General features: G+C 38.5%; 1 protein-coding gene across 13 annotated transcripts in view; it reads left to right on the top strand.

Annotated features, from left to right (window-relative positions):
- The window catches only part of TBL1X (transducin beta like 1 X-linked), a 300606-nt gene that overhangs the window by 279558 nt on the left and 7272 nt on the right, over positions 1–13776 (top strand). For all 13 annotated transcript variants that reach the window (XM_043537790.1, XM_043537791.1, XM_037899925.2 and 10 more), the window contains 7 exons: positions 1417–1558; positions 3236–3299; positions 3409–3506; positions 5045–5105; positions 9565–9686; positions 11444–11518; positions 13316–13443. In XM_043537790.1, coding sequence (XP_043393725.1) covers positions 1417–1558; positions 3236–3299; positions 3409–3506; positions 5045–5105; positions 9565–9686; positions 11444–11518; positions 13316–13443 — 690 coding nt within the window. The remainder of the gene's footprint in view (positions 1–1416; positions 1559–3235; positions 3300–3408; positions 3507–5044; positions 5106–9564; positions 9687–11443; positions 11519–13315; positions 13444–13776) is intronic.

Raw genomic sequence — 13776 nt, forward strand, 5'->3', positions numbered from 1 at the left:
GTACTTTTTTTCCCCCTGTAGCAATATATCTCCTAAACTTCAAGATTAAAAAGATGCCCTAAAACATGAGGTACAGACTGGAGATATATGCAATAAAAATTACTTTACATGTCTGAATTCCTGAAAGTATAAAAAATCTTCTAATTCTGTATCAAATTCTACTTTCTGCATATAAATGCAAGTAACCCAGTGGATAAATACGAGCAATTCTTTGTGCAAACTGATTGCAAAAAGGACAAGACCCAATAAACTGAAAGAGGTATCTCTACTATCTTCTTGCAAATTGATTTCCAACCTCAGAGACTTTCTCCCACTGGACTATAGTCTCATGTAAATCCAATGCAAATATGAGGATTAGTATAGAGTATGACTTCCTCTCCATGCTTTTCTCAAGATAGAGGGTCAAGACTTCAAACTTCAGGAAAATGACCAAATTAGATAAGACTCAATCCATCCAATGGATCTTTTACACCTTACTTTGGTCTCTAGCAAATACTAATATGAGTGTCCCTAGCTTGCTGTCCATCCCGTACCAAGGAACAATACATTATTGTGTCAATAACTATTTTACTGCTGCAATTTATGGAACAGATCACCAGGTCTGTCCAAGTCGCACTCAGCACAGCACCTTGCAGGCAGCAGAGAGAGAAAAGTGGAGCTAAACCACCTTTTTGCTCCCCTAATTCTGGGACTGATTTGGGGCTTGCTTGCATTGAATCCCATTAGAGCAAATGGACCATTCTGCCAGCCAGGCACCACTGGAACACAGCATGCTCCTGCCCCAATCTATACCTTGGAATGCCCTTATAGAGGGGGGAGGAATGAGTGGCATAGAGTCAGCTATGCTGGGGTTCTAATATCACCAAATTTCCCCTGTATGACAAGGGAATTTCCAGATGCTGCTTTAAGTCAGCTTTAAGTCCCCTTTCTGCCACTGGAGTGGCCCATAAAGGGAACTTAGCCTGGACTGAGGAGCTGACCGCTTGTATGCATTGGCTTTTTAGTCAGGTTTTCACAAATTGTTACTTGTTTGTTATCTAACTTTTGCAAGATTGTGTGTGATATAAGGTGAGCTGCCCGTGGGCTGCAAAATATTGAGGGCAAGAGAATGTCTTGCTTGCAAAATGCTTTGGAAAAAACATTGGTGAAATGAGAAGCTGACTCAAAAAAAGCTTTCTTTACTTTTAGTTTAAGAACTTGAATGAGGATTATTCTCATTAAAAACATAAAAGATCACAAATAAATGAATCAGGGTGCAGGGTGGGGGAGTTGAAGAGCAGAGGAACTCACCACTTGTGGCTCTCTTTTTTTTTTTTTTAAGCCTACAGTGTTCTCTCAGTGTAACCAGAGATTTCTACCTGCTATGTAAGATCATCTCATTACAAAGTGTTCATCTCAGTGTGTTTGTTTTTGTAGATCTGGAGACTCAACTGCCAGAATATGGAATCTCAATGAAAATAGCAACGGTGGTTCCACTCAGCTAGTTTTGAGGCACTGTATAAGAGAAGGAGGACATGATGTGCCCAGCAATAAGGATGTGACTTCGTTGGACTGGAATGTGAGTAACTTCTTGGGCCATTCGCAGTTTTTAACTGAATAAACTTAATTTAGATGCAATCATAGTTACTATGCCTTTATAGTTAAGTGGTCAGAACTTCTTCCCTACCCTAGTAACGTCCTTCTTGTTTTCAGAAACTCATAATAGACTGAACTTTCATCTGTCGGGCTGAAATTTTCTAAGGCTGTTGATTTTCCTTAGGCTTAATAATTAGAGTGTTTATATATTTATTTTGGGGATTGTGAGTAAAAATGGCGCAACTGTTTTTAAGGATGAGGGAATAAAAAGGGAAATGCCAGTGGGACTCCATATCAGCACAAGATCCCAGCTTGATCTGTTGGTTAATCATGACTATTATTATTGTGCCCCAGTGTGAGCTAGGCATGCTGCAGAAGGAAAGGGTAAGGCCCTTGCCCAAACAGCTTGCCATCTAAATTGGAGACTTGACATAATGAATGAAGGTGATGCATAGTAGAGGAAGGTCAGGGAGTACAACATGGTTAAGAAAGAAGACAAAGATGAAAGATAGTGAGTGTTCTTGATTCCTTTGCTGTGGGCTCTGTGGCGAAGGGGAATTTTCAGGAAGGATTTAAATAAAGAGATGGTGGTGACCTGAGATACCAGTATAAGGAAATAGAGAATTCAGTGCATGGGGGAAGCATGAAAACAGGCTCAGAGAAATTATGAGAGAAGTAGGAGAAATGAATAGGAAGGGGCCTCCTTCAATGGGCAATCATCTTATTTAATTTCCAGACCTATTTTGATGCCAATATTTATCCTGAAGTTTATTCTGGTATTTATGTAAGCAAGCCTTTCTAATGAAACACTCAATGTAATCCCAAATTGTTAGAGTTTTCCAAGGCAAGTGAAAACACAGGAAACTGATATCCTATGAGATACAAATTTGACAGTATTTGTGCATCTTCCACCCGACCTTTCTTTCCCCTCACTCATGTTCTCTTTTGTAATTGCCACTTATGCATTAGCTAGCGTGCAACTTGAATGTATGTCCCAATAAACCTAACCTAGGTTTTGATTTCTTTTGTACATCTTTCTGTATTTAAGTGCAAAACTATTCTGTCTCACTCTTTTTTGGAGAATAGGAATGGACACATCTGTTGATGATTATTTTATGCTTTTCTTAACAACTTTTTATTCTGGATGCTAATAAAACCATCTGCCATCATTATTTAATTAAATCCACAATATTCATCATCGTCCAGTGTCCAGAAACTTTCACACTGATTAATGTCTAAAAACCAGTAGTTATTGCATTCTGTTTTCATATGAATTGGGTTAGAAACATTATAAAGAAACATGCAAATTAGAAATTATTTGCTAAATGCCTAAAATCCCTGTTTCTCAACTAAAAGATTCCCATAAAAATCATTATATCTCAGTTTTGTCTCAGTCGTTTTGGCTAAGTTATTCTATCTGATGGAGCAACTCAATATTTAATGGTTCATTTGCAGTTTTTATTCTCTCGTCGTTGCCAGCAGTACTAACCTCTAATTTAGGATGTAACTGAGTAATCATACTTGCTTTCTCTCTTTGTGGGTTGTCAAATTTCCCTTACTTCAGAAAACACTGACTTGAGGAATAGATGACTGAATCAGGGGTGATTCAGTATAATCTGTAGTAACCTTTCATTTATATTGGCTTTTCCACATCCAACAGAGTGATGGAACGCTATTGGCTACAGGATCATATGATGGTTTTGCAAGAATATGGACAGAAGATGGTGAGCCATTTAACAGTTATTGTTTTCAGTGATTACAAATTATTAATAGTACTGTATTCCATCTCCCAGACAAATCATAACATTAACATTTTTTGTTTTTACATTTCAGGTAACCTTGCGAGCACCTTAGGTCAACACAAAGGTCCCATATTTGCTCTGAAATGGAACAAAAAGGGGAATTACATTTTAAGTGCTGGCGTTGATAAAGTTAGTATTAAAAATATGTAACTTTAATGTGTGAACGTGCAGATGCTGTGAGCTTATATTGTTTGAATTTCAACATCTCCTTCTCCTGCTTTGGGAATTCAGCAAAGTTTGCCTAATTTGTTTTGTTGGGCCTTGATTTCATCAGAGTAAGTGACTATCTACTCTCCTGTGGCTGGATAAATTTGTACCATGTGACATATGTTTTTAACAAATCCTTACTTTGCTGTCTGTTGCATTGAATCCCAAGCATTGCTCAGACAAAGGAAGGGACAATCTCATCCCCCAATTTATGTATATACATTTAGTCTAGCACTTATAAATACCTCAGGAGAGGGAATCTGTTTTAAGTTCTCTTGTGCCCGCTAGTTCATTTCAACAATCAGACAAATCTGAGTGAAGAATTTATGGTTTTGTTTGCAAATCAAGCAAAATCTGGTGATGTTATCTCAAAATCAGGCACAATGTGACAACTTCAGCTGAGTGTCCTGTTTGAGTTAGAAATTGAAAACTCAGATTACTACTGAAGGGGGAGCACAAACCCATTTGAACTGTAACTGGGAATTAACCTCCCATAAATCCCTGTAAACGGAAACTTAGAGTTTTACTCCTATTGCTAGAATAACTTTTATCTCCCAACAGCAGTACTATTATTCCAGTGGACATACTTTCTCTGTAACACCAATAGTCCTTTAGATGGTTACATTATCAGTGAAATCAGGCATCCCATGTTTATGTTCTGGAAGTATATTTTTCTAATACATTTACAATTCACTCAAAAGATTGTGCTTAGTTCTATAGGGATTTTGCTTAAATTTGCTCTGCTATGGATCCATACGAAGCAAGTTCTACATTCATCTGGCCCACCATGATGACAGTAGAATCATAGACTATCAGGGTTGGAAGGGACCTCAGGAGATCATCTAGTCCAACCCCCTGTTCAAAGCAGGACCAATCCCCAATTTTTGCCCCAGATCCCAAATGGCCCCCTCAAGGATTAAACTCACAACCCTGGGTTTAGCAGGCTAATGCTCAAACCACTGTGCTATCCCTCCTCTGCAGTACACCATTTATATTTTTCTGCTAAATGAATTTCTCACATGGTGACTTAGTAATGATATGTACAGTATCTGTTGGGTTTTCATAATACAACTCAGTTTGCATCATGTAAAAGGGGGGGAAGTCTCATCTAAAAGAGATGCTAATTGAAATAACTGTAGCAAAACGCTCAGAAAAATCAGCCTCATAAAGTTGCTCAGAGCTATCTTCTGGCTAATACGTTTAAGAGGGAACCCACGCTCATTGGGTTCATTGCTGCCTCTGTAGTAGTGACAGTTCAATATCTACAGTTGTATTATTTTCTCATAACAGGTGTATTGGAACAAATATATATGTATACATCTTTGCAATAGCTAAGGCTCTCAACAGTCAATAATGTTATCAGGGTGTCTTCTAGAATTGCTCTGTGGTGAGCTTTCTTTTTTTCCTGTTACTTTCCAAGAGGAATGGTAACTAATCTTTATTTCTTCCTCTGGACACAGACAACAATAATTTGGGATGCTCACACAGGGGAAGCTAAGCAGCAGTTTCCTTTCCACTCAGGTAATTACCATTTACATTTTGTTTCAAAATATTTTTTTCCTTAATTTTGGCAATCTGAAAATATCCCCGGTGCAACAAGATATGCGTCAAAGTCAAACAAATTCTAACCCACACTTTGTGCCTTACTTTCCATGATCTTCAATGCCCTGGTCTTGTCCTCTGATCAGGAGAAGAAGGGGTTCTGTGAGAACCAATCCTGTAGGCTAGAGTGAATTTGCCTTACTAAAATTCTAGTAGAGGATTATTTGCCAGCCATAGCTACCTAATGGGAATTATTCATTTAGCTTCTACATGCTTGAGCTGGATTAGGGTTAACATGGGGACCCTGCCTTTTATGAATTGTCATTTGTTCATTTTTTTTGTTTTTGTGAAGACCTCTAGCATTTCTTCTCCTCCTGCTTCTAAAGTCCCATTCTGTGAAGCACTAGATATAGATCTCTCCAGAGTTTCCAAGCACGGGCCAAAGGGGTTTCTTAAACTACAAAACTCAGATCCAGGGGAGGAATTTGATCACTCTGAAGTTTGATCTGGGGTTTTGGTTTGGCCCATTTTTAGAGGTCAGTTGCTAAATCCAGATTCTGAAATCTGCCACCCCAAACAGTGTGATGGTGTTCAGGTCTGGGGTTTTGGCCCTGTCTCTACTAGACAGTGGCAAGAGGTGCTCCCTCTTCCACAGCAGTTGAGCATGCTACCAAGCAGTCTTGGGCAACAAGCAAGCTATGACCTAATCTTGGATCCCATGTGACCAGCTCTACAGGGTGATATAGTTGAGTTCAAAACCTAACACTGGAAAAATGTTTAAAATTAAATATTTTATTAGGCATAGTCATATAGTGAAATATCTTGTTATCAACCTGGCATTATATTTAGTAACAAAATCCAAATTCTGGCTCTAGAAGTGTTATAGTTCCCCTTGGGTTTAACCACAACTAGCTAATGCATTTTTAAACATCACTGTCTTCATCTAAACTAGGTGCTAAGTTGATGTTTAAACACATGTTATTTAGCATGTTTAGTTTGCTAAATAGCTAACATTTAGTTTGCTAACATATTTAAAACATCACTCATTTTCCCATTGTGGACAAACAGATAAACATTACTGGCCTCCGGTGCAGGTAAAAATTATTATTCTTCAGAAAATACAAAGTATTCTGATAGTCTGTGTTCCGATCAGATTTTCACTGCTTTTTGCCACTCATCTTATAAAACTGTGCACTATGCTGCCTGCATGGAAAAAGCAGTCTCTGTTTGCAAATGAACTCATGATATTTATTGTGGAATTTTATTTTTTGTTAGGAATATTCTGTAGAATCACCCTCTGCACTGTAAAGCGATGTACTGATGAAAAACCTATACCCTCTTAGCTCCCTAGAATAGTGTTCTTACTGGATAGGAGTACATTTGAAACAAAGTCATCCTTCAGGAATGATGTGCATCATACAGACACCTCGTGGTTTCCTTTTATACTAATTGGTAACTTGATTAGGTCTTCCAACATAATGTAATAATCTCTAGCTGCATTACAAAGAGTTCAGGACATATCTTCCACCATCTGTGCTTTGCTTTTCATTGGGCTCATGAGGTGTGAATGAATTATGGTTGTGTGGACGCTAATATTATTGTTCATTTCAGATTGATTATGTTAATTTTCAAAATGGAATAGAACAATTATGAATACTGGACGTTGCTGGGATCTCCACTATTGCCTGACCAATAACCTATAGGTCTAATCCAAGGCCCATTTTAGTCACTGGGGGTATTTCCAGTGACATCCGTGGGCTTTGGATCAGATCCTTGTGAGAGGCCTAGGTCTGGCCTTGCAGCCCACCTTCCCCAGAGCAAACTGTATAATGGCAGGAACTTGTGCCCTGTCTAGGGAAGGTCATATATCACCTCAGGTCTTGTGCAGACTAGGATTTCAAGGTGTGATGTTACTAATACACACATTTTACAAGACTAGTGTGGATAAGGCACACTGCCTTTTACATATGCTAATCAGGGCCATTTAACACCTTGCGGGGAGCCGAGATTTTAACTTGACCTGCTTAGCATGTGTTAAAATCTGTACTGCCATGTCTACACTAGACTTTTAGAAGATGTGCGTGAGCATGTTAGCCAGCACACCCTGGCATCATTTTTATCCTAATCTAGATGAGTCAGAATCCTATTCTACCTGGGCCTGGAGGCCTCCATGCCCTGAAGTTCCCTGACAGATTGGTGAAGTTTTATAGGTCCAAACCTAAAACTCCCATAACTTTCACAATGGGCTCGTAGGTATCTTGCATGCATCCAGGATTTGATTAGCCCTTTTATAAAGATTTACTACGATTCTTCCCAGCCACCAGAGCAGACTTCAACTCGAACCCAGTCCCAATGTTCATTTCATTAACATTCAGTGAGAGAATCCTGTTTTCAGAGGGATCACTGTTTGGACGCACATACAAAGCACCACCCAAGCATAAATTGGTACTGGGTCACTAATGAGAAGAGTTTAGTTAATTGATTTTTACAGTATATCACGGGTAGCATTATAATAGCAAATATACTTTTGTTTTGGGTGCTCATTTATGGAAAAATTTCAGTGAATGCCTGCCCCATATTTAAGAAAGGTCATTCCTAACACAACATATAAATCGCAGTATTAAACACATAGCTAGGAGTACAAGGAAAAGCTTTGGTCTTGTCATTGCCATGCAGAAACCCCCAAATGCCTTGATAGCATTGTGTAAATAGTAATGCATAGCGAGGTGTGTGTTTATTCTGAATACCCATATGGCTTAAATGTGCAATGAGGCGTGAGGGCAGAAGCCAAATGCCTTGAACTATGAGGAAGTTGTTGCTTTCTAACTGCAATTCTTGAAATGTGTAGTTGTTGCTTTTATTAAATGTTGTTGTAACCTTTTGTTTTAAGCAGTTGGCTAATAATCACTGTGGTTATTACAGACATCTGGTTTGATAGTCAGGTTACTCATTTTCATACAGCATAGATGGCTGTTATTTCCAGTACATTTTATTTACTTATATTCTGAGTAAACATATGATTAAATAAAATAAACCCCACCAGTGAATATGCAATTCTACCAATATTATGGGGTCACCCCAGCAACACATTTATGATTCAAATGATACTTCCGTTGTAATTCCATAATTTTAGGTGCACCGAGCTTTCTGAAAATTACTTTTGGACCGCAATTTCTCATTCTTTCTATTAGCCCCGGAAAAAGGGTACTGATGTTGATTCGGATACATCTTTATTGACTTTAAAACAATGATGCAAAACTGTGCAGCTGAAAAATAATAGCAGAGAAACACTGTGTAAACAGAATCCTAGGCTGCTTCATGATCCTCTCTCTAATCACACTGAGCCCACATCTCTACAGTGATCTCTCTTAAACACGCATGCTTTCCGTCAAACAGAATGCCTCCCCTCTCTCACAGAATTCCTCCGTTTCATCATTAATTCTATACATGATGTTTTTTTGTGAAGCATTTCTGCCTTGCCAGTGTAGCTGTATTTTTTTTTAATTGAGAGGGTTAAAGAAAGCCCCATGATGGTTCACGAGGCATGTGCTCTCCTGTCATTTTTAGATATTACACATATTTACTCAAAGGTGCTTAGTTTCATGAGAATAAAGTCAAAACAAAATATATTAAAGGTAGTAGATTTTTTGGTTTCCAAAGGAGACATACTTCCATCTTTATACGTAAAAAACGTTGCTCAGAACAACTTTGGATAAAAAATTTCGGCGGTCTCGCCACCATTTTAATGATAAACCTACATTATATGCTCACCCCAAATAAATTCAACTTTAACCCCTTCCTAAATCCTGTTAGATTGTCATTGTTACTGACACATACATAATAAGTGTCCTGAGAATGAAAACTAATACCTCTGTTAACAGATCTCATTCCATCCTTTAGAGGGTGGCTAAAATCTGTCTTTGGCAACAAAAGAAAGCAACTGTGGTAGGCCTTGTCTACAGTCAAAGTTGTACTGGTTTAACTTTAAATTGGTTTCAAAAACAATGTAGTTAAGGCACTGCAAAAACCTTTGTGGACATTTTTAATTTGACTTAATCACTTTATCTTAAGTTGGTTCCTTACCAAATTAAACTACATCTGTATCTAAAACAAGTTAAAACCAGATTAACAAAAGTGCACGCAACTATAGGCTTAAATCTGGTCATCACCTAAGGAGTCTAATAGGAAAGTGCCATATGAAGCATCCATGGTACCCATTGCTAGGTAGCTAATAAACAGAGTCCCTAGAACAACTACTGAACTACTGTGTATTTCTTTTCATATCTGACATCCACATATCAATGAACTGTTTCAGATCCATAATAGGCCAATCACTAACTGGTGCCCTTGGTCAGGTTGGTGGCATGGGGAGAATGATTTGGGTAGCTGTTTCTTTGCCATATTCCCTAACATTCACTCTCTTGTTTGTGCTTCACAGCCCCTGCTCTGGATGTAGACTGGCAGAACAACACTACTTTTGCCTCCTGCAGTACTGACATGTGCATTCACGTATGCAGACTTGGCTGTGATCGCCCAGTCAAAACCTTTCAAGGACACACAGTAAGTTTAAAGAATTTGAAATTTTAGGAGTCATTACTAGCATGTGAGCATGGTGGTAGCTGGTGATGTTAAACAGCATCCGTGTTCTACGACCAACAGTATTTCTATCCCTTTCCTTCCCCAAAGACATACTCTGTAAAAATGACTCTCTGTCTTTGAAAAGAGATTCACTGTTCTAAATCACAACATGCAGGCAAAACCCACAGCTTACACAGTGAGGGCATTTACATGTAACCGACTCTAAGGACTCAAAAATACATCAGTAAAATTTCATCTACCGCTTTTGTAATCTCTTTAACAACATGATGTGAATTACAAGGAGGAAGGGAACAATTTACTTTTAACCATCATTCAGTTGTAGAATGAATTGGGTTGAGTAGGATAAGATCCATTAATAGGTACTTCTCTCATCCTTCTCTCCATTCCCCACCTGCCTATATACTGAAATAGACTCCTCATTTTTTTCTCTGCTTGACTATCTCTCTTTGTGACTATTTAATGGTAGCCACAGGCTAATGCTGCAGATTTTCTTTCACAAGAACACTGCTGAGCTATTCTACCATATGAAATCACTTCGTAACTCCCCTCAGGTGGCCACCTCTGCCTGAGGGAGAATTGGTCCACATGGAGACTGGTTGCTAATCACGATGGTTACAGTTCTCAATTAAGCTGATGTTTTCTCAGAAGGTGATGCTGCCTCCACATTAGGCCTTCATCCATAGGCTGATGTTTTCTATTGAGTGGACTGACTGCTCCGTTCTGCACCTAGGCCAAATCCTGCCCTCAAATATATGTGTGCTACTCCTGTTAATTACAGCTGAAATTGTGTGTCTGTGTCTGAGGGGGGAAATGAGTTAAAAATAGTTACAGGTACTATCCCTGCCACCAAGTACTCTGCCCAATTACTGTGTTCCCACAACACATTTTTCTCTTTTAAAAATGCTTTTCTTCCCCCCTGTTACCATGTGAAAGACCCATAGGAAACAGGGGAACTGGCTGACTAGATAGGGGAAACAGTGGGTTTGATTACACATAAAGTGTAGTCAAATACACAAAGTAAACTGGAGAAAAACAAAGAAAAAAATGTCCTCTAACTTCATATAGTTATCGTCACTGCAGGTGTTATTGGTACAAATAGTGGATAACAAAGTTTTCAGACTGAAAGGTGGTTTTGAAGTTGATCCGGTTTAAGGACCACAAACCAGCTAATGCTCCAAGTTGCATTTTGTCTTAGTACATTAGTACACACACTGGTATAGACAAAGCACCTCTGAAGAGTTGCACTATTTGAGGCTAGTCCGTAGAACTTTGTGTGTGTATGTGCGTAGGTATATACATATATATTCTTAAGGAAAAGTATTTGTTAGATTAATGGAATGTCAACCTCAGAAATTATTTTAAATTATCTAATTGTTGCACCATTAAATGGTCTGGGACTAGGGTTTGTAGAATATTCTGTCGTGTAGGAAGAATCTGATGATTGCCAGACTTTGCTCCTGACACCAGTTATGTCAGGAACATGGTAGCTAATTGTGTGGATCATTCATTGACACAAAAAATTGGTTTCCCTTCCTCATATGTATTTGGATAGTGGGATGTGAAAAGGGATGTCTTCACATGTAAGGTAATGAAGAATGTAATGTAATTTTCAATAGTTTCACTTGTAGGAGTAATAACACTTGAGTGCCCTCTGCTGGGTGCCAGGCACAATGCAGGCAACTTGGAATGTTCACTTAGAAAATCAATCTTTATTTCAGAATGAAGTCAATGCAATTAAATGGGACCCTTCTGGTATGCTACTAGCGTCCTGCTCTGATGATATGACATTAAAGGTAATGTAATTTGATGGCTTGCCTCCAAACTGCTCAGTATTTTTCCCCTGGAGAAATTTACTTTATAAGGTTTTCCATTCATGTAGTTAAAAAAGACCTTTTCGTCTCTGTTGACGTTTTTTTCCCCAGCCTGATGCTACCATACTGTTAAAACTCTCTGCATGAATGGTGGTTTCATCTGACCATTTTTGAGTGAAATAAGAATGAACAAAGAGAAGCAGACAGAAAACTTGAGCATACTATTTCAATTAGGATCTACTGTCAATATGTCACTGTGATGGAATTCTAGCAGTCTGAACTGAAGACCATATTTTAGTTCATCCTGTCTCCCTGCCAACACAGGACTGATCCTCACTGTACATTAACAAGTGTTTAATCACCATAGTTTACAGTGAATATGCCAATAAGGTTTTCACCATTTCACCTGGAAAACTGTTCCAGTCTAAAGCCTGATCCACACTCAATAGTTAAAAAATATAATTGTCAGTAAGTAATGTGTTTTTTTGTTTTTTGTTTTTGTTTGCTGACGTAGTTATACTGGCAAAAGCCCTAGTACAGATGGAGTTATACCAGTGTAAAGATGCCTTACCCAGTGTAGCTTATTTTGGTTCCCAAACCAGAATAAACTGTACCAGTATAAGCATCAGAATATTTAAAGGGGCAAAACTTTTAAGTGCAGACAAACCCTGAAAGGATCTCTCAATTATAAATTCTATACTGAGAAACTTTAAGACCAGAAGGGACCATCATGATCATCATGTTCAGCCTAAATAATATTTTGCTCAGTTTCACCCTCTAACTCCTTGGTGCTTTATACACCTCAGATATTTGTTAGATGGTTCTTCTGTCCACCCACACCCATATACATTTTAATAAATTATTTATCCATATTTAGTCATTTCTCTTAATGATTTTCTCAGAACTCAATCCCTCCAGTTCCTTAATCACTTCTGTTGCTCTTCTCTGAATTTCACCCTGTTTCTCCACAGCTTTCTGTTACTTAGATGCCCAAAAGCATGTGCTGTTTCCAAATTGTGGTCTCATATTCCTCATTATTGATTCTACACTGCTGTATATGTGGCTCACAAACACATTGGCTTGTTCTCCTGCTGCTAATTTATATCCAGTGAGTTTGAGCATTATTGCTTTTCCAGCATCTCTCTACCACTGAATATCTGTAATTTTGGATTATTTTCCCCCCTAAAAATTAGTTGAGGGGTTTTGGTTTGTCAGGAAGCTGCAGAGCAGTTTCACTATAAAACATGTCATTTCCATTCAACTTATTCTTTCTCTGATATTCAAATATTGACTTGCATAATAGTGCATAAATTATTGATTTGATTCCATCAGACATGTCATTAAAGACATCAGTAAAACAAATCAGAATACCAGCAGGATGCTTGGAACAATCAAGATTTATCTAAGCCATACTTAAAATGGTTTTGACAAATTCACACTAGGATTGAAACATGTAATGTAAATTCAGGTTAGATTCCATGGCCAGGACAACAATTGTCAGCTTCTCTTGATCTAGTGAATAAACACAGTTACATTTGCAAGGCCTTTCTCTCACAATATGTAATGTAAAGTGTGTAGATGTACGTATGGCAATTAGCAAACTGTTATATAAATAAGCTATATTTAAATTCCTTTGCTATGCTGTAAGTGCGCGCGCATGTGCAATATATATACAATTGTCATATACAAACAGAAAAGGAAGGATTGAAATCCAGGAGTTGAGAAAAGATTGCAAAGTTTAGATACCTGGCTGATTTTTTTCCGATTCACCTGGCATAGATTTGGAGTATGAAGCAAGATACATGTGTACATGACCTTCAGGCTCACAGCAAAGAGATTTATACTATCAAATGGAGTCCTACAGGACCAGGCACCAGTAACCCAAACTCCAACATCATGTTAGCAAGGTAAAAACAAAACCACCTCCTCTCCTACTGATGCTTGTTACTAGGCTATCTGCAAATAAGACTGAAAATCATTTCTGTTAGTGGATGAGCGAGGATTGACCAAAGAGGGAGGAAACGTACAACAAACATGGAAAATTAAGCCAGATAGTGCTTAATTTTTAAACTACATCTCCACCCCAATATAACGCGGTCCTCGGGAGACAAAAAATCTCACCGCGTTATAGGTGAGACCGCGTTATATCGAACTTGCTTTGGCCCTCCCTGTTCCTTGTTCCCTGACCGCCCCCTCCAGAGACCCCCCGTCCCTAAATACCCCCAGGACCCCACCCCCTA

Source organism: Chelonia mydas, chromosome 1 (genome assembly GCF_015237465.2).
Source record: "Chelonia mydas isolate rCheMyd1 chromosome 1, rCheMyd1.pri.v2, whole genome shotgun sequence".
Lineage (NCBI taxonomy): Eukaryota > Metazoa > Chordata > Testudines > Cheloniidae > Chelonia > Chelonia mydas.